Source organism: Acartia tonsa, chromosome 11 (assembly GCF_053477335.1).
Source record: "Acartia tonsa isolate MP-2025a chromosome 11, ASM5347733v1, whole genome shotgun sequence".
NCBI classification, from domain to species: domain Eukaryota; kingdom Metazoa; phylum Arthropoda; class Copepoda; order Calanoida; family Acartiidae; genus Acartia; species Acartia tonsa.
The window spans coordinates 33,617,979-33,640,167 of NC_137270.1; the positions used below are offsets into that span (position 1 = coordinate 33,617,979).

Below are 22,189 nucleotides of genomic sequence, written 5' to 3' on the forward strand. Positions count from 1 at the left end.
CTATTTCATAAATGTTAACTTATTTGTTTTCCTGTATTAAAACTTAGCCGTTTTCTAATTCATTAAAACTTAACTTATCCGTTTGTTAAACTATAAAGTATATGCAATGCATTCCTATAAAGATTATTAGCATCATCGAATACTATTTCATGCCCAAAAGATCTATTTTTTGTGTGTGCAACCAATTTTATATTGTTTTCTGTGCTATTTTGGTACATATTCTGTAGACATAAAGATTTAAGATAGAACTAGAAAAAGAGGGTATTTTTCGCATATTTTCTGTAAAGAGTTTAGTCAAATGTGATTATAAAGTCAAACTGTTTCTAATTATAACAAAATGTATATAAATGAAATGAAAGTCATTCAAGTGTTCAAAAAAATATTTCAGACATAAAACTGAGTTTATTTCCATGTCTCAGGATAAAATAGGTGAAAAAGGTAAAGATAAAGTTTGGTTGCAAATGTCTTATGCACTTTTGTATTGCCTGGATTCAAGTATAATGTATATTGTACAGAAGATGACCTCAAAGTTTGGCCAAGTTGAAATACAGAAGCATGACTCTTAAATTGCTTTATGATGTTATTCTAAGTCTGACTTTAAGGGCTTTGATAGTGGAATAATACTTTGGGTCAGGGCTACATTTACAATTTAATATAGGTCATGAATTGAACAATAATACTTTAGGTCCAATTATATAAACTTGAACCAGGCCCAATCCTTAGGTCCTCTAATGTACATGTAAAAGAGAACAATGCAGTATTGAGATAAAGGCTTATTAGTTTAGAGGGATAATGTCTCAATGTAATTAAAGCAACTGTTTTAACTCATATATGAAATTAAACTATTTGTAACATATTTACCCCTTATTTCAGGGGGGGAGCGGGGGCGATATATAAGGATAAAATACCCAATTCTTATTAATTCTTAATTGCGGTAAATATAATTTTCTATGTACCACGTTTATAGTTACTATAGACCTAATTTTTAAAAGGTTTGGCAGGTCACTAACTGCACCGTTTTAAAAATTAAAATATCCAGCCCATTGTGCAGTTAAAACGGTTAATATAGATAAATCTATGCGACCTCTATAGTATCAACTATCATTATCGCCATTCTTTAGATAAAAAAAAGCCGTGTCATGACGGGAAATAAATTCCAATCTTCCTGATTTTTATTTTTGTATAGTTTTTATTTGATTTCCAAGATAGCAAGGGGGATGGTTCTAAATAAGAACCTCTTCTTCCCATACATATACCTCTTTTGTTAATGCATTGGTTTTAACAGTAAATATGTAGCACAAACTTTTCCAGGCATATTAGTTAAAGGATTTTTTACATTTAGCATTATTTTTTTTTATTCCTAAAATTTTTAAAATTATCTTTTAATATAAAGTCGTAAGTTTTTTTTTGTCAGAGCTAAAGTTCTCGAAGAATTGATTGTACTTTTCAGGGAAAGTATATTGGGCTGTTTTTTTTCGTGCGGTTTTAGGCTGTTTTTCTGACATCCCCCGCAATCCTCTCGAGAATAGGTGAAAAGCAACTAGTTACGTATTCATATTATTGTCCCTAAAAACTTGGGACAAGAGACAAGCAGCTAGATCTATTACTCAAAAATAAAATGTTACAACTGAAATATTGCATTCTACAAAAATAATGATTATTTGTAACTGACAGAAAAGGTGAAAAATTGTGTTTTGATCATTAGCTTGCGAAATGGTGAATGACTTAATAAAAAAGGAGGCTTTCCCTTTCTTTACACCCAACCATCACGCCCAAGTTAAATCCTTGTACACGTAAATGCAATTTTAACTAAAATATAAAAGGGATTATGATTAGATACAATGAACTTTATATGAAACAGATAATGTTTAAGAAACATACTTTCATGATGAACTATACAATTTTCTGACATATCTATTAAGTAGTATGTTATGTGTATCTCTATATATATTAGTGTAATTCTTCACAAAGAAAACTTTAGGGAAGAAAAAACTCTTAAAACTAATTTTTTTGGTGATAACAAAATAAACATTTTAGGGTTAAAAACATTTTTGTTGGCCACGAATTTATCCTATAAAGTTTACTTAAGTTTAGAAAAATAAAATCTAAAATAGTATACGATACATAAATACTCAGTATGGCTCTGTTTTAATTAAGAAATCAATCGAATTCGAATCAATGCACGAAATTTATTCTTAATTTACAGCTATATTGATTTCAAAATTTTGATAAACTTATATCAAAACAAAGTTTTTATTGTATTAGAGTCCTTAAATTAACTTTAAACTCACTTTTTAAAAGTAGTTCATCGTGATGTATATTTTCCTGTTTGTGATTTTTAACATAATAGCATAACAATTAGTCAAGAAAAATTGAGTGTTATAAATTGTAACATGACGCCTTTTGTCCACAAGTATCAAAACTTTAAAAAGGCATGTAGATCTAATACCTAAGTCAATAAATTATGTCAAGTAATACACAACAAATAACCAACTCTTTGATAGCTGGAAGTCTTACTATTGCATGATTTGGAGTTGCGCATGTTTACAGGCCAAGGCATTCTAACTATTAATGCCATGTGACGGGACAGAAGCAGTAGGTACAATGTTCTCTATCATGAAGCGGTGTTGTCAAGACTCGAACCCAACATCTCATTGGCGGCCATTGGACACGCTAATGTCACGGGTTTATCAATTTGTTTACCTGGTTATATAAATTTGAATGGGTCAACACAACTCCCTAAAACAAAACAAAAAAATGTAAAAAAAACAGATAATTTTATCTTGACTTTTATTGATTAAGACTTTTTGGGCTTTTCCATAAAGGCCCATCCTTCCTCCAAAAAATGAAAATAAGTGTGGGGGAGGGGGGGGGGGGGCGGTACCTAATGTTTTTTCATTATGAGTAAACCCCTCGGGGCCCAAACTATTCTGTGCAGACCTGTACGTAATATAACCTAACCAAACCTTACTACTACTAGATATAAAGACAGTTTTTTAACTTATGATAAGTTAGACCTTTGGTGGTCCAGTAGTTCCACTGGTATATAATATCATTGCAGGATCTTCACCAGAGAGTTCTTGGTCATCTAAATTCTGCTCACTATCAACATTAAATGTTTTTTTTTAAACAAGGATTGGAACAAAAAAATGTAGATGGACTAACGGACAAAGTGAGTTATAGAGTGGATATTCAGCGTCATAAAAAATATTTACCTAGCAAGTACAAAATCACGAAACCTTTTTCCGTAGAATATATGTATAGGTCATTTGAACAGGGAGTAAGGGAGGGGACAATGGATCGAATATTCAATCTTTAGGAGTCTCAGACTTTGGGGACTGGCTTAAAGGGAATGTGCAAGAATTTAGCAGTTTCTGACTGAGTTTGGGGACTTGCGCAAGAAATGCCGTTACTCGCTATGTTAGTTTTGAATATATATAGTTTTGCAGACAGAGAGTAGTTCAAATATAAATACACGGCCCCCCTCCCATACTATATTTCACTCCCTTCATCCCCACCTCCTTTTTAAAAGTAGACGAGAAAGGGAAATGGAGAAGGGAGGTGGGGGAAATAAACAGGATAAAAAGGAAGGCCATATACTTGCCCATCCAGCTACACGCCTGCCTGCCCCTTTTTTCCGTGTTCACATCACTTGCCCCAAAATCTCTTTTCTCTTTCCCTGTCATCTGGCGAGTTCCAGGGAGATATTTCTAGTAATTAATTACAGAATGGTTATGTCAGTCTGTAATACTGGTAATGTTATTTTCAAATGATTGCTTTTTTTCTTGGAACTTTTTTCTTAGTTTATGGTTTTCTAGATTTAATCAACAATCACTTTACAATTTCCACCATATTTTCGGGATTATTCTGGTTTTCATGGCCTTTCTTCAAAAACTCTTAAATTGAATTAATATCCCATTGTCCCCTCCCTTACTCCCTGTCATTTGAGGCATGCCCCACAGACCGACGGACCAAATAAATTAAATAACTAATGCTTATTAGTATATGGAAATAACAAACTTTAGCCGTCTATCTTGTGGAAAATGAAAAAATCTCGTTCTACATACCGTTTCTTACAGACAAACTGAAGGACGTTTCGAATTATAGATTAGGTTTGCTTCTAAAAATCACATTTTAATGAAATCCATCATAAAACATTCCTTGAATTCACTTCTGTTGAGCTATATGATATAACCTAAATAAATATACTTATAAGTTTTAATCAGCATTAACAAGTTTAGAATTAGATTTGAAGAATCAAAAGCTTGTAGGCCAATTGCACAGCAAAGAATACATTACATAGCAATAGAAGGTTATCTTTAAAACAAATTAGAGAAGGAACCCCTATTCATCAAATTAAAAAAAATGGACAACATTGGACTGTAAATTTTGTTGGTGACCAAAGTTTTCTTATTCGTTGCTGAAAACTTTAGGTACTTTATCAAATCTTAATTGGATAGTATACATTGAATGTGCCTTAATTGACCACTTATGATTGTTATCTAAAGAAGATATAGATGGGGGTGTTCAATAATTTATCGTCAACTGTCTTATCCCTGCTTTATCAAGAAAGCACCTAGTCTGCAAAGAGTCGGTCAAATCTATTGAGTTATCTAATTCTTACTTTACTTGTATACCTTACCATAAACTAGCGTCTGCGCCCCAAGAGGCCTATAGGGGCATTTGAGGAGGGGAAAGTGAAATTCGATAGCACATTTATTTATTTCAGATTTAATAAGTAAAAATATTGTAGGGAGGGGGGGGGGATATTTTTTTCTTGGGACATTTCTCTTTTGACGGTGGTGGTACCCTCCCCCAAATAATTATAAACCTTACCAGGACCTATAAGAAGCTACCATTTAAAGGATAACTATAGCGGTTCAGCGGTTAGCGAGATCCTACGGTACAGAAACACACAGATTGAGATTGAGATACTGTTACTTTAATATAAGGATATATTACTACATATTTATTTGCTGTGCTTTTTGTAGACATAATTTTCCTAGTTTTGAGAAATAAAGACTCTGTCCTCGAAAGTACTTGCATCTATTAAAAGGTAATAATTCCAATTACAGTTGGAAATCAATTTATCCAAATTTTGAACATTTTTATGAATAAGTAATCAAGTTTGAATTTGAATAGTTGGCCAAAATTTTGAGGCTGCTCACTTTGGGTTGATTCAGAATTCAGGGATATGCAAAGGGTGCCAGACTATTTTCGTAAAAAAACTGTTGCCTTTTTAAAATCAAGTTAAAAAAAGGCTCAACAGTTTCATTTAGACAGACACACATACATTATATTACATTGGTAGATAGACACACATTCAATTACTTAATAGAAAGACTAGAAAATATTTTCCATCACATTTAATATCCAATAAAAATCAGCCAAACTTATATTTTACACAATTGTAAACTTTTTGAAGACTCCTGTTTTGAAGTTCCCTAGTAACATATAATTGACAAAATAGCACTAATTTTGTTGTTGGATTGTTTCATGTCTTTATTAATAGTCTTTAAATAATTTAACTAATGTTAAAATGATCCAAACTTGACAGCTGTAAAAATTTCATAGGATAAAAGTTCTCCATGAAAGGAGAGAAAAGTTTTAAACATGAATTGATATCTAGACTTTTAGAATTTGGGTAAGAATACAGATAGGTATAGAACAATGGATGATATATATTTTTCTTCCCACACAAAAATTATTATGCAGAGATCTAAAGGGATAAGACAATGGCCGATAAATTGATGTTCATCCCCCATGATGATGCACAAAATTATCCCTTCAGTATATCAAAATGAGTTATTAATTCAACTTAATGATCTAACCAATATAAATTCACTACAGTCCCCAAAGTTTTTAAGCCAACGATTAATAAAACGTTATCATAAAACTTTAGGGACTAGTGTAATTAACAGCTCATTGTCCCCTCTTTCTCTGTTATTAGATGTACTTAAGTTACTTATGTAAAAGGATGTCTGTCTGCCTGCATGTCCGATACGATCTTTAAAAAGGTTTGACTAATCTTTAATAATTTCCAGGAAAGTTTTATATTGGTCCAGGAGAGGTTTTAAGCTATTTAGAGCAAACAAATGAGAGAATGTTTTAATAAGACATTAGTACTACTTTAATTTACTATCCCCTTCCTCCATGAGTACGTACTGTGTTATCAAAAAAATACCTTAAAGTTATCTTGAAGAGGCGCCAATTTTTGTTTCAGTGCTTGAGTTACAAGGGTCAGCCCCGCCTTGCTGTCATCCAGATAATACCTGAAATTAATTGCAATGTGTAAAATAAAGATGTTACATGTACAAACGAGAGCCAGTAAAAATAAAATGTTCAATTAGTTGGCTTTTTAGATCATCAAATGATGAGACACTAAAAATGTTTTGTATGTACTTCATATTGATCTAAACAATCGTAATATGTCATAATATACAATATACATATTTATATTTTTGCTGTAAATATTTATACACATTGAACTCAATAAAACGTTTCAAAACTATTAAAAATAGCTTGTCATTTAAAATTGTTTTTCTCCTTAAAACCGTGGCGAAGATTAATTCATTTAATTTATTTGTCCATATTCAACAGAAACTTAGCTTATTCAACAACAAAAGTTCTTCGCCATCACTGCTGGAAGTTGCTCTTGTTCGTACATAGTATCTTTTAAAATCATCAAGGTATAAATATTACTGATTTCAGCGCCAAAGGTTTACATCTTCTTAATTAGATTTTCCAGTCAGAATAGGAGTAGCTATTAACCATATACATTGTACATTTAAGACTTTCGGACTAAAGGTCATGCAATTTAATGGCTGTTTCAACCATACTTAATTAAACGTATTTGTTAGTTAAATATTGCTCTTTTCATGTGATGTAAATAATATAATTTAGTTAAAATATTTTCAAAAAAACCCAGATTTTAAGTTTTACAATGCCCAAGCATTATATGATTGCTCTTAATATCTAATACTTTTTATAATAAGTTGATTTGATAAGTTCTCATTTTGTTTAGCAGAGTAGGTTATCTGGTGTCTGATAGGAAGATTTTCATCCAGAAAGATAGAAATAATTGATTTGATAAATCTTTTTCTTTATTTTGGGACAGTTTCTCATAATATAAGAATAATTTAAAGATTGAAAAGTTGTGTAAATTGGCAAAAAGTGCCACAGTAGGGGGGGGGAGGGGGAAGGATAGGGCACCATCCCCCAAGAAAATAGCCTAAAACCAACCAAGGACCAGTAGGTATATTCCCTGAAGAGTAGAATCCAATCGGTTCAGTGGTTACCGAGATCTTAAGGGACGGACGGACGGAATGACAGACAGACAGACGGACAGACATACATTATTCTACTTTGTACAACATAATTGATAATACATTAAAGTGCTATCAAGCCACCTAATAAGAAACAACTAAATAACTAAATATAAGAAATGTGTAGGAAACCCAGGGAGTAAGGGAGGGGACAATGGATCGAATATTCAATTTTTAAGAGTCTCAGACTTTGGATACTAGCTTTAAGGGAAAGTGCAAGAATTCAGCAGGTTCTGACTGACTTTGGGTACTAACGCATCAATGCCCCGCTAACTAGCTGTGTTAGTTTTGAATATAGCAGACAAAAAAGATGGCTGGTTTTAACAAATATTTTTTCACAAGAAAATGTCGTTTCATATATAGAAACTCTACTGTGATATTTATGTATTAAAAAATCTTAGAACCCCTTAAATTTAGGGTTGCAGTTAAAAATATGTGAGAAGGGTTGACAAAACTCTAAACACGATTTTTCTAGTGATTAATTACAGAATGTTTACTAGGTACATTATGATGTATTGGTAATTTAATTTTCAAGTGTTATTTTTTTCTTAGAACTAATTTTGTTCTAACTTATATTATCATGATCCCCTTGCAATTTTGGTCAAATTTTTGGGATAAATCTGGTTTTCATTGCTTTTCAGCAAAAACTCTAAAATTGAATTAATTGCCCGTTTTCCCCTCCCTTACTCCCTGAGGAAACCTTGCAATAAAGTTCTATATTATGTTTTTGCAATATTCAGGTTATGGCTGTAATAAGGTTGTAAACTCAATATGTTACACTAGCGGCTACGCCCCTAGAGGCCTCTAGGGAGCACTTTAGGAGGGGGGAGTTGAATTTGATAACCCAATTTATATTTTAGATTTTTAAATTAAATAAGAGGGAAATCTTTTTAGTGAGGATTTTTAATGAAAATATTTTTTTAAGGGGGAGGGGAATTTTTTTCTAAGAGTGATTTCTCTAGAAATAGTTATAAACCTTCCCAGGACCTATGAGAAGCTACCCTGCTACCACTGGGGTCAGGGGTTAGCGAGATCCTTTAGTACAAACAAATAAACAGACAAACCTCCTGTTACTTTCTTATAATATTTCAAATTTCTTTATTAAAGTCAAAAGAAAATGTTAATAGAAAAAGGTTCTGACTATTACTGTACATCATTAAAAAACTTGATCATAGAAAGAAAGCTAAATAGTAGGTTTCGTTGTATTTTGACAGTAGCTTTTCTCCTATTTCTGGCCCCTGTAGGGGGTTCTAACTCTGCTGGGCCAATTTCCTAACCCTGCGGGGCAATCATTGACATTTACCTAACCTAAAATAATCCATCAAAAGCCACTTATCCCAAGAAAATAAGTAATATTTCATAGTCAACTTAGCCTTCAAAAAATTAATCTTCCATCAAATCTTCTAATATAAATTAATCTGCCAGACATTAGTTGTAAAATCATGCTTACAACACTCACTTCTGAATATTCATAACAAAATTGGCCTAGCATCAGAATTCTGCTTTCTAAGTGTGTGGGTTAGCATTTTTCTAGGTTTTATGTAGGTCTCCAAAAATTAGTCCTTAGATTTACGCTTAATGGTGTGGGGCATGAATCTATTTTGACTACATATAATAATTTAAAATTTCAGAGGCGTTTTTTATTAAGTAGATTTAACAGCAAATGTCACCAATATCAACTTCAAACCTAAAATAATGTATCCTAATCGGCCACCACGTTCAATTCTTAATCTGCTAGACATTAGTTATAAAATTATACTTACATCATTCATTCTGTAATAAACATGACAACAATGGCCTAGTATCAGAATTTTGCTAGCTAAGTTGTCGGGTTAGCATTTTCTATTATAAAGGTCTCCCAAAATTAGTCTTTAGATTATGCTTAAGAGGGCAAGGGCATTTATCTATTTATGACTACATATATTAACCTAAACTTTCAGGAATGTCAATATTGTATAGATGATTTAACAAAAATGTCAGCAATGTAAACTTCTCCAAACCAAATTACAGTATCCTAAAAGGCCACCACATTCCATTTTAATAAATCACAGCTGCAAACAATTTAAACATCTAAATATAGAGTAGCTTCCTTCTAAATATCACAATAAAATTTTTTTTATTTATGATACAATCAGCATAATTTTCTTCTAAACACACAAATCAGCATATTTTTACACTTTAAATGACATTCATTATTTCTACAATTTTTTTACTTAAAAAACTTCATTATAACTACAATAATAACTACATATATAACTACAATATAACTACATTAATAACTACATTTATAATCACAATATAACTACATAATAACCACCAGTTAAGTCACATTTAATTTTGCAATCATATCTCCAGGGGGGTTTACTCCCTTATCAGAAAACACAAACCGCGGCTTGGGTAAACCCTCAAACTTGACTAATGGTCATAAATGAGGTGTCAAGTCGCAATTATTTACTTATGACTGACTTTATGTTCTTTTTTGCATTATGATTAATTGTAATTGTTTTTTCTTCTATAATCCACTTACATAAACGTTGTCATATGTATAATAATTGAATTTGAAATATACATACATACATACTGTAAAATTAAGATGAAACCCGTTTTCTTTTGTTATTTTATTAATTCTACTAGCGGCTACGCCCCTAGAGGCCTCTAGTGGCACTTTAAATGTTTTTGTTTGTTAAAGTTAATTTTTATGACGATACCTCTTTATTTGACGTTGAAGTCTCCTCTAATTTTTTTAAAATTTCGATTTTTTTGTCATTTCTCTTGGGAGGGTGGTGGTACCCTCCCCCAAAATAGTTATAAACCTTCCCGGGACTTATGAGAAGCTACCCTGTTAAGGAGAACCCGATCGGTTCAGCGGTTAGCGAGATCCTTCGGTACACACAGACAGACACACAGACACACAGACATCCTGTTACTTTAGTATAAGGATACCCTACTATTTTTATTAATTAAAAACATATGATAGAAACTTATAATATAAAAGTTTTCTATAATGCATTATATCAATGTCTGAAGTATTAAAAACATAAAGTACGTTACAGGATTACAGAGATTAGATGCAATTTCTAAAAGTCTTAAAACCAAAAACACAGCAAAATATTTTCTTTTATGCCTTGTTATATGATGTTATTGTAAAGAATGCATGATCTTAGGGAACAGCTTAAGAGAAGTAAAAAGAATGCAACAGTCAGTAGTGAACAGGGATCTTAAGGGATAAGAAAATGGAGGATTAATTGGTATATATTCCCAATGATGATACACAAAATTACCCCTTCTGTTTTACAGAGTAAAGTTATTGGTTAAATAATTCGAACACTACCAGTGCATTTTGGAATCGGATCAAACGCAGAATACACCAGGATTAAAAAACTTTGGGTACCAGTGCGAAGTACGTACAGTCCAATGTCCTCTCCCTCCCTCCCTGGAATTGACAGCCTGATTTATTTGAAATTGGATAAAAAGTTACAAACACTAGGTAACATTTACAATATATATAAAATTTAACTCTATATAAATGCTGCACAAATATAACATATGTTGGTGATAAAAATAAGACAAAATAGCTTTCTAAAAGTTTGATCAGAAAGATTTTTATGCCTAATATAAAGCTGGCCAAAAGCAAATGATTCTTAAATTTGATAAAACCACTGTTGGCAATAGAAGTAAAGTATAAAATAAGAAATGTAAAATTATGGGTATAAAGGTTGTTATTAAGTAAATGCTAAGTGGTCATAGGCATATTAGAGTAAAACACTAGAGGGAGAAAGGGTTAAATATTAAACTGTATCTCCCCATCGCAACCACCTTGTGCAACCCTTTTATTGGGTCATTGAAAATCAACCAATGGTGTCGCCTATATTAACACAGGCAAGTATCAGAAAATATTTTAGAAGCAGACGAAAGGGGTCTTTGAAAAAGAAAGGGAGGTAATTGTCTGTAAAATTATACATCTATACTATAGATCTGTTTAGGAATCAATGTGAGAAAGTTTTGGCGTCTTTCTTTACTGAGAAATTTGAACCTTAAGAAAATTGCCGAAAAGCCGACAGAACAGAAGTATTGCTCATGGGTTAACAGAAACTGTAGAAATAAGTCCCTTTCGTGGCAACGCTCCTTAAAAGGACTCTCCACAGAAAAATCAACTTTGGATTTTTGAAAATCTAACCTGAAACTATTATTCTCTGTTCAATTTTAGGCATTTTTTGTTTTTGTGGCATCGCGATCGAAGCCCTTTGAAAATTTTGTCCGCCGCCTATTTGTACTGCCGCTATAACAATATATACTACACTTTCCTCCACTCAATATGTGTTCGCCGCTAAAGAACATTTGCTCCATTGCAACTGGCCGCTCTACGATTTATCCTCTTCCTTGACTGGACAATCCTGCCGCCTCCATTTTGTGTTCGCCTCCGCCAAATATAAACATCTTTTGCCGCAGTTGCCGCATTCATCGCCCTTCTCCGCCGCTACTCCGCTATACATTGCGTACGTAGCTGTACACAACACCCCCAGCCTCCATTTAATTTCTGAACAAGGGAGAGGAGAGCATGTATTAAAAAGCGACGTACAGCGGAGTAGCGGCGGAGAAGGGCGATGAATGCGGCAACGGCGGCAAAAATAGAAGCTAAAAATCACTAAAGCAGCACAAATTAAATGGCGGGAGGATTCACTTAAAGGAGGTAAAAAATTTCAAAGGGCTTCGATCGCGATGCCACAAAAACAAAAATGCCTAAAATTGAACAGAGAATAATAATTTCAGGTTAGATTTTCAAAAATCTAAAGTTGATTTTTCTGTGGAGAGTCCTTTTAAGTGGCGTTTCTTCTTTTTTTTCACAGTATTTTTCTCCTATTTCTAGCCCCTGCGGGGGGCTCTAACCCTGCGGGGCCAATTGCCTAACCCTGTGGGGCAATCACCTAACCCAAACATACGACGAATCGCCCCTTAAGAGGCGTTGTCACGAAAGGGACTATTGCCGAATATCAAATATTTATCTTAAATAACATTGGAGGAGGCGCGGTGACTTTATTAAACATAATCGGCCTTCATTTTGTCAAGGATGACAACATCCATAAAAAAGAAGCTCTGAAATCAAACTGTAGAACAAACGAACTTGAATAATTCACAAGCAGAATATTAATCTTAAGAAGTTAAGGTGTACACAGAATCTACTGTTTATAAACTTTCTGAAAAATTGAGTAAAATCATTATTCTGTTACTTACATTTCTAGTACTTGATTATATAGTTGCTTCGCTTAAAATGTTGTTCTTTGTTGTACCTGGAATCATTGTTCCAAAACATCAGATGAAAAGGATGATTACATCCTACAAAAGTAGATGTCAAAATTTTAAAAATCAGCCTGAAATTGTTACGTGATCATCTTCAATGTTTAAAACCCATAGGATATAAATTTCTAACATGTCTAAATTAACGAAAAGATCTTTCCGTTATTTATTGACGTATAGAACCTAATCATAGAAAAGCTACGCTTTCAATAAGGTATTTTTGTTACTTTATAGACTTGAATGAAAGAGTGCAACAAAAGTACTTTTCTGTGTAGGTTAAATATACAATGCTGTAACTCTAATATGGCACAATCTGCGTTTTAAATAAAATAAGTTCACAAAGATAGCAAAAATATTACAGTAAAACAGTTTGTCTAGAAATTTATCTAAAGTATCAATCCTAATGACATAAATATACCTTTTTGTTAATATTAAGATTAGTCTTGAGTAACAGGCCAATAAAAAGATTATTCTCTTACAGGTATTTTTTTTAATATACAAATATAATACCTAATAAATCTAAAACTACTAATTTTTAATTAAAACTCAAGCTCAAAAGCTCATTTGTTACTCCTATTCTATGTTGTATTTTCAGGGATTAAAGCATTAACATAATATTTTGAACAAAGGGGGGGGGGGGCGAAAGTGACACTTTTTGAAGCCAAAACTAAAAGTAAAAGGAACTCAACTAAAAAAAAGAGTTACAGGTCTGACATTTTGCATGGCAGTTGCTTTAAAGGGGAACAATATGGAACTGTGAAGAAACGGCGGCGCAACCGCCGAAAACCGCCGAGAAAAGGCAAAAAAAATTTCGGCGGGAAACGGCGGTTTTCGGCGGTTGCGCCGCCGTTTCTTCACAGTTCCATATTGTACCCCTATAAAGCAACTGCCATGCAAAATCTCAGACCTGTAACTCTTTTTTTTAGTTGAGTTCCTTTGTTGACTTTTAGTTTTGGTTTCAAAAAGTGTCACTTTCGCCCCCCCCCCCCCCCCCCCTTTGAAGATTTATGGATTTACAAGAATGCAGCTGCCGCCAAAATAGCCTGATTTGTTTTCTACCCATATACTTTATATCAGTAAGTTTCAGCCAAAAAAATTAAGTTTTCATGTTCGCTACGCCGATAAATTACCTCCACATTTCTAAGGAATTTAAAATTTACACATTAAAAAAACAATGAGAACTAAAAAAGAAATTATAAACCTAAACCTTTTTCTCGAATTTTCTCTTTTTCCTTACTATTTTGTTTCCTCTACATCTCTGAATAAACTCATATGGCCTATGCACTTTTGGTAGTTGTAAAATTAGTTTACAGTCCAACATTTATCATTCTACCAATAGAATCTTCTATTTTGCTAATGATATCCCCTCCCCATATTCATTCCCTTTCAAAGTACTATTATTTCCTTGTTAATTACATAGTTGGGGCGAGGTTCTACTTCGATTTCAATTAATCATATATTAAGGGCAGAGTATACTGCTTGTAATGGGATGCGATACTTTAACGCCCCCTGGAATAATACCATTACATTACCCGTTGATTACACGACCTTTGTTTAGAAGTCTGGTAAAATGTGCGCCTTTTAATGGGCCAAGACATTCCCACTGCTTGTTTCACATGCATTATATTGCAGCAGTAGGTACAATTTTTAATGTCTATAGTTTGACGCGGTGTTGACCGACAACAGACCGCTACTATTTACGCCAATACCGTGAGTTTTAAATTCTACCATTAACTCAGCTCAAATAGGAGCACAATGTCTAGAGTCAATATTTCATTAGTTTGTACAATTTTTTCACTGCGGGGCCTTAAAATGCAATAGTAAACTAAAGAGTTATATAAGGATTTTACCATATATGAGTGGTTACAAAAGTCTTTTTTAAACAGTTGAATCACAGCTGATTATTAGGCAGCTTCAGGCTTAAAATCTACCGTTGTAAACCCCGAACCACTTCATTATGCAATCTACATTTTCCTGGATATTTTGTCTACGGTAGACCATAAGTGTACAGCTTTACAGTACATTGTTTCTATTTGTTAAAGCAACACGTATGATAAAAGAAAAAGATTCTGTTTAAAGTAAAATGCTTATATTTCAATCAAAATCTATATTTTTGTATTTTTTACCGATCCACTTCATTATGCAAATCATAAGAAAATCAATGAGAAAACGTTTGTTTTGCCCTTTTCTCCACTTTTAAAAAATGATTCTGATAAAATAAATTTTTTTTAAGGGATTTATGCATTAATTATAATGAAAAACAGTTTAAGGTAGATTTTAATGATTTTTCTAAATAAGAAATAATTGAAAAAAAGAAATTCTATCCCTATCACTTTCGAGGACAGCTGCCGACCCCCAGTCTTATGGATGAAGCTAAATACATGTAAAAAATAAAAATGTATGAAAAGTATACAAAAATGTTTTTTGATGTGTTAAAAAAATTTATTTTAAAATCTTGATTTTGAGGATAATGGCCTTTAAGATGCTCCTACTGGTGGTGATGGTGAGCTAAATGTTATCAAAGTGCATGCCCTTGAAGAAAACTTATATATTGAACTATGGTCCAATTTTTGAAGTCATAGCAGCCTCCAGCTAAGCAATATTAAAAAAGAAAAAAATTGCAATTTTAATTACTAAAATTCATAAAGTAAATAATGTAGTTTTTAGATAATGGTTATATTTCATGTCGAGAGGCTCCACTGGAGGCTGCTATGACTACAAAAAATTGTACATAGGTTAATAGACAAGTTGTTGTAATGGTCATGTACTTAGTTAACATTTAGCTCACCTTCACCACCAGTAAGAGCATCTTAAAGGCCATCGTCCTCAAAATCAAGATTTTAAAATGGATTTTTTTAAAACATCAAAAAACATTTTTGTATACTTTTCAGGGTAATTTTTATCTTTAACATGTATTTAGCTTCACCCATAAGACTGGGGGTCAGCAGCTGTCCTCTAAAGTGATAAGGATATAATTTCTTTTTTTCAATTATTTCTTATTTAGAAAAATCAATAAAATCTACCTTAAACTATTTTTCATTATAATTAATGCATAAATCCCTTTAAAAATTGTTATTTTATCAGAATCATTTTTTAAAAGTGGAGAAAAGTGCAAAACAAACGTTTTCTCATTGATTTTCTTTTGATTTGCATAATGACGTGGATCGGTAAAAAATAAAAAAATATAGATTTTGATTGAAATATAAGCATTTTATTTTAAAAAGAATCTTTTTCTTTTATCATACATGTTGCTTTAACAAATAGAAACAATGTACTGTAAAGCTGTACACTTATGGACTACCGTAGACAAAATATCCAGGAAAATGTAGATTGCATAATGAAGTGGTTCGGGGTTTATTTCTGTTTTTATAAACAATAGTTTAATTTCTGCATTGGCTTTCAAATATTACACACATCCCTTTTCTTTAATTTGTCCTTATATTATCAGTTTTGAATAAAAGATTTACATAAAAACATTAGAATTTATTTCAGGGAATTGACAACTGACAAGAAGCAAAACTATGATCTAATGTGTAAAGTATACAAAGATCCATAAAACAACATCTATAAAAGCAAAGCTCTGAAACCAAACGGTAGAACAAACGAACATGAACACTTGTAGAGAGTTTAAACTTAATGAGCAGATTATTAAAAAATTGTATATAAATTTATAGGATTCTATTTAAAGTCATACTTACGTTTTAGGGCTTGATTATAGTGATGCTTCGTTGATGCTTGTTGTCAAAGGAATCATTGTTCCAAAAATCAGTAAATAGGATAATTATACCATTCAAATAATATTTATTAGTAAAGTTAAAAATCAGCATGTTTTAAATAGACGTATGGACTTTCTGGTAACAATTATAGAGTTGCTAAGCGTTCTAAATCATAATGAATAATCATTAATTGTTACAGGAACCATCATCCAAAATTTGAAATCGATAAGACAATTCTAACTTGCCTAAATTAACATAAGAGCTACAAAAGTAAGGATTGGCGTAAATACGCTCTTTAAAGAAAACCTTTGCTTAAAAAATACCTTATTGAATCAGTAGGATGGGAAGAACAGAGTGGAACCCCAACAGCTCCAACCAACCAAACAGCCCACTAAAATAATTCGTTTTAATCAAAATACATTTACTGATAGGTATAATTTTGCCATTCAGTAAGATTCGAATAAAAATATTTTATCTTTAGCTTTTAATAGATATAGCCATATTTGAGATCTCAATGGACAAAAAAAAAACATGTCATCGCTTAAGTAAGACTCTTTTGCATGATTATTTAGCTTTAAATAAATATGACCAATGAATAAATGGGAGTTTAGCCCCCTCAAACAAAGAAACCTATTAATTTACCCCCCTCATTGAAAAAATAATTTAAAACTTTAAAACCGCTTATTTTACGCCAATAAAAAAGCTTGGACGTCCTTGCTGTAAGATTTGTTTTACCTGAGCCACAAGATATTCATTATTGTTCCCGCTCATAAAAGCTACTGAAGTTCCTGGGCTAACTTTTTCATCTTTTAATACTCGAGCTAAGACAGTAATAGTTAATGATTGCAGCGTTCAAAATTTGTCTTTAGAAAGAGGAATATGATTTTATACCCTATTTTAAAGACAAAAATTTTTTTAAGGAAAAGGTAAACAGTTGTATGATTTAACTGAAAGTACTTTATTGAATATTTTTTACATTTCATTACATTTGAAAATATGTGCGGTGGGGGGTAGTTTTTCGTTTATTTGTTAATTACCTACTTATGTTATGTTAGGTTATATTATGTACCGGGTAGCCCAGAAGGGTTAGCGCATCGCATCGCATCTTTGAAATATAATTTTGCTTCATTTACCATTCCTAGATTCAAAGCTTTGTTGTATATTTGTTGATAGCTATGGTGTCCAAATTCATCTTCCATACATATTCTACAAAAGTAAAAACAATTGGTGGTTATATAAATTAGAGCTGGATCTTTAAATGTGTAGCCAGATGCTGCCAGATGGTACAGCCACTAACCTAATAGCGATCTTTAAATCGAATTGGCTTAGTGTAGCATTGGCCAAATAAAAATAAAATTGAATAATAAAAAAAAATAATTTATGTTTTGGGTGGGCCATAGAAGATTTTAGAGATCCATATTTCTAGGATAGCTGGCATTGCACTGCTGTAAAATATTTTTAAAATCCATGTTTTATTGGCAGAACTGGCAGTGGCGACGGCTACGGCAACGGCCACACATTTAAAGATCCAGCTCAGGTATTGCAAAGACAATGAAATGTACACTGTATGCACCCAATTATGATATGATAAAGATTAAAGTCATTGGCGGAAAAGTATAAACACTAATTTTAATATTTTAGGCTACATAATGAGAAAAAACAGGATGTCCGATGTTTGTCTGTCGTACAGAAGAATCTCGCTAACCGCTGATCAGATATGATTTTCCTTTACAGGGTAGCTTCTCATAGCCATAGGTCCTTGAGAAGGTTTATAACCATTTTAGAGGAGAGTACCATCTAGAGGCGTGGCTGCTTGTATTACATTTAGAGGATACTTGTTAAGAAAAAAGCTAAAATAAAAACTTACTTGTTTGATAGTCTATGCTTATGATAAACTGGGTACATATGACATTGCCGTATCAGAGGTAATGTAAAGCATCCTTAAACATTAATATAATGTATGTTATATTAAAAAATAAATAGTTTCATAAATATGTCCAGGATCGGAGCGAAAAAATCATTTAGCTAGCAAATTTTATTGTGTGAGAATCCATCAACATTATTAATCTAATCCAAAACTACAGAAAGTTACGTTACTGCGAAAATTCCGCGACAGTGACTTAACGTTGCGCAATGCGCATCCGCTCGTCTTCGGGATGGTTATAGGTTCGAGTTTCGACCCGACGCCATGTCATAACTAAAGACGTTAAAAAAATTGTTGCTATTACTGCAGGTGCGCGACAAAAATAGTTATATTAAAGGGAATGCCCTGGCCCAAAAACAGGCGCAACTCATAATCATGCTTATCAGACAAAGGTCGCGCAATCGTGGTTGTCTATTGGATGTTTCTTAACCTAATGTCCTTGGGTGTCAGAGTATCGCATCCAATTACAAGCGGATGATGCTCTGGATTCTTAAGATGATCACTTTAAAATCGAAGAAGAATCCTGCCCATACGAGGTTATTGCGAAAACAAAAAATTTACCTTTTTTGTTGACAAAACTTCTAAATATAAGCAGTGACATATTTCTAAATATCATTTTTCATCTGCAAAGTAGTTTTTCATAAATTTCAAAATACAGATTTAAGTAAATATTTATTACATAATACTAAATGTATATAAATAATCAATTTGTTGTAGACAATAAAAACATTTGACAATAACTAGATTTTTAAATAGATTCTTATAGTTGTTTATCACAATAGTATTACAGTAGAATTTATCCTTAAAAAGTAAAAGTATCTCTGTGTGTCTGAACCGAAGAATCTCGCTAACCACTAAACCGATTTAGTTCTCATTTACAGGATAGCTACTCATAGGTCCTCGGAAGGTTCATAGCTAAATATTTTGGTGGGTACCACCACCCTCCCAAGAGAAATCACAAAAAAAACCTTAACTAACCCCAACCTAGTGACGAAAAAATATTTTTTGGGAAACAGCTGATCTGAACAGAATTTAATAAGAAAACATTTTAAGTGCCCCAAGAGACCTAGAATAATCTATATAATAGCCTAATATTCTTCTGTCATATTGGTGTAATTGTACAACTATAGAACCATCTTTTAGCAAACAATATATAGGTAAACACTATGGATAAACAATATAAGGCTAATAATATTTTAATCGAAGATTAACAAATAGAGATCTTTAAAATAAATGAAACTTTCTTATTTTAGAGAAATTTAAAGACTAAATCTCATTTTTGCTAGTTTAAATGTATCCTTTACCATGTTTTAAAAATACAATTTATTTCTAACTTGAATATAAGTTAACACAGATAAATTTTTTAGTCTTTCAGATCACATTTTGAGTATATAAAAGCTTTTGTTTTATATCTTTTTTTTATACTGAGTCAATACTAGTTAAATATTTGCTTTGTTTAATTTAAAATTTTATACTCAAGTAACATTGCATAGATAATGAAGTATACTCCCAATTATAATTATGTCAGAATTAAATGTATTTTGTACAGTAAAAGATAAGGAAGGATGGCAATTTCTTATCTAAAGGTCTCATGTCAGGGATCTAAAGGGATAAGACAATGGCCAATAAATTAATGTACAATTACATCCCCAATGAATTTCCACACATGTAGATTACAATTAGTGGTTGAAACCTTTGTACACTCAACTTAATGAACCTACCAATCAAAATTCGATAGAAGTCCCCAAAGTAATTAAGCTAACAAATAAGAAAATGCTATTAAAACTTTTGAGAACTAGCATAATAAACAGCCCAATGTCCCCTCCCTCCCTGACATCATGTAGTGTCGCAGAGGGAGGGAGGGGGAATTAAACTGTAAAATACACTGATAATTAAATTGTTATAATCCGTAATCCATGACTTAATGAAAAGCCATACTTTTAGAAAAGCTTCGCTGTTAAAAAGTCAGTCTATAACTTAAACAAAGCGTTTGTTTACTATCACATATTAAGTTAATAATAAAGCTCATAATAATATTGAAAGACTGTCAATTTAGATACAATACCTGCGAGATTATTTGAGTTATATATATTTGTCATTATCACAATGTTAGGGTTCATAGGTTACATACATAATTTTAGTTCAAATAGTTTCTTTTAATTAGTTATTAAAGGGACTGTACACGAATAGATTTAAAGATTTTTACAACATACTTAATACTTTTTACTTACTTCATTGTTTCTGGGATTTTAAGAAATCATGGATAGACCAAGGTTAAAGGTAGTTATAGATGTTCTGTGATCATAAAAAAAGACATCTAAAGTGTTAATTGAGTTGTAAAAAATACGAAGGCTTTTTGAAAGTATATTTGGTAGCATGAGTGACATACTGACGGACCAAGTAAATTGTTTGCTGGATACAGTTTGGTAAGGGGAATCTTTTTTAAAAAATATAGCAGCCGTGAAATTTTTTTCCCATGGAGATAAAGAAGTAGAGCCAACGTTAAGCAAATAGTAGCTTCGCTACTAAACAGAATAAAAATGATTAGACATCATAGAAATTAATTCATGTACAGTCCCTTTAAGAAATACATTCAAATCTCTTGTTAAAGCTTTGAAGAGAGTTGCATGTAATCGGATGAGAGATCATCAATCCTGTTTGGTTCTGTGGATGGATACTCAACCCTGCGGGGCTCTATAGAGGGACTGTTAACCAGAAGAGGGTTTGTAAGTTGGACAGAGGGCTTTCCAAATGAATTCAGGTCACTGCTGGACATTTGCTGTTGGCTACAAGGGGTGTTACTTAAAATTTTTTTGGTCAAAACTTCTAATGAAAAGTACTGAAGTTACTTTATAAGTACTATCTGAAGTCTATCCGAATTTTCCTCGGCTAATGATTTTGTTGAGAAACTCACTTTTTTCACCTCTACGCCTCTAGCATCTAGGGGCTCTGTATTGGGGTAAGAAGAGCAGAAAAATTACAACCCTAAGGCAAGGATAATAATAAAACCAATACCGAGACCTATGTGAAGCTTCCCTAAACAAAGAGAACTCAATCACTCCAGTAGTTGAAATATTAAGCCTCAATTAAAAAATCTTATTAATTTATACAATAGGATAATTGAATATTTGCCTTTCGTAAAACTTTGCAAAAAACAGCTGTCAATCAACTATCTGTAAAGTAATCCTTATACTAAAGTAACAGGATGTTTGTCTGTCTGTTTGTCTGTGTGTCAGTACCGAAGGATCTCGCTAATCGCTGAACCGATAGAGTTCTTCTTAACAGGGTATATTCTCATAGGTCCCAGGAAGGTTTTTAACTATTTTGGAGGAGGGTACCACCACCCTCCCAAGAGAAATCACAAAAAATCGAAATTTTTTTTACGTTTCTTGATTTTAGAAAGAGAGTTCAACGCAAAAATAAACGTCAAACGCAACATAGACATATTTTAAATATAAAAAAAAAAACATTTAAAGTGCCACTAGAGGCCTCTAGGGGCGTAGCCGCTGGTAATATACATATATCAATAATTTAAGTACACATCCCTAGTATAACTTTGGATCAAATGTTCTGAAGGAGAGACTGACAAAGTAGCAGAAGTAACTGGCACTGAGGGAGTCACAGAATCAAAAGGTACGGGTGCTGGCACATGACTTACTGAAGGAAGGGGCACAGACCCAGGTAGTGGTACAGAGAGGGCATGGCTGTTTGGCGAGGTTGTTATTATGGACCAGGTTCTAAGGCACAATTTAGGATTTTAAATAAAAAAATAATAAGCAGAAATCTTGATGGATAAGAAAAGGTAATATAAATTGATAAAACCTTTCAGTAAAAGTGACAAAAAATTTTGCTAGAAAATTTTGTACCAATAAATGTAAATTTAATTGAATTACATTTAGTTCTAAACAATAACATAAATTATTCATGTC

General features: G+C 32.4%; 2 protein-coding genes across 4 annotated transcripts in view; both read right to left on the reverse strand.

Annotated features, from left to right (window-relative positions):
* LOC145332618 (malonate--CoA ligase ACSF3, mitochondrial-like) overlaps positions 1 to 18,912 on the reverse strand; it is a 36,916-nt gene extending 18,004 nt beyond the window's left edge. Inside the window, exons 1-9 of one of the 2 annotated variants that reach the window (XM_080177625.1) lie at positions 18,822 to 18,912; positions 18,204 to 18,276; positions 17,475 to 17,542; positions 17,072 to 17,157; positions 16,660 to 16,727; positions 6,185 to 6,272; positions 4,161 to 4,195; positions 3,018 to 3,102; positions 2,704 to 2,739 (exon numbers count right to left, since the gene is read on the reverse strand). In XM_080177625.1, coding sequence (XP_080033751.1) covers positions 2,704 to 2,739; positions 3,018 to 3,102; positions 4,161 to 4,195; positions 6,185 to 6,272; positions 16,660 to 16,727; positions 17,072 to 17,157; positions 17,475 to 17,542; positions 18,204 to 18,276; positions 18,822 to 18,876 — 594 coding nt within the window. In that variant the 5' untranslated portion in view covers positions 18,877 to 18,912. Of the gene's footprint in view, positions 1 to 2,703; positions 2,740 to 3,017; positions 3,103 to 4,160; positions 4,196 to 6,184; positions 6,273 to 16,659; positions 16,728 to 17,071; positions 17,158 to 17,469; positions 17,543 to 18,203; positions 18,277 to 18,821 lie in introns of both variants that reach the window. The other variant, XM_080177626.1, reaches the window with a different exon arrangement.
* A 5-nt stretch (positions 18,913 to 18,917) lies between these two features.
* The window catches only part of LOC145332616 (uncharacterized), a 35,243-nt gene continuing 31,971 nt past the window's right edge, over positions 18,918 to 22,189 (reverse strand). Inside the window, exons 18-21 of one of the 2 annotated variants that reach the window (XM_080177623.1) lie at positions 21,806 to 21,997; positions 20,811 to 21,046; positions 20,326 to 20,436; positions 18,918 to 19,695 (exon numbers count right to left, since the gene is read on the reverse strand). In XM_080177623.1, the coding sequence (XP_080033749.1) occupies positions 20,866 to 21,046; positions 21,806 to 21,997 (373 nt within the window). In that variant the 3' untranslated portion in view covers positions 18,918 to 19,695; positions 20,326 to 20,436; positions 20,811 to 20,865. Of the gene's footprint in view, positions 19,696 to 20,325; positions 20,437 to 20,810; positions 21,047 to 21,805; positions 21,998 to 22,189 lie in introns of those variants that run through there. The other variant, XM_080177624.1, reaches the window with a different exon arrangement.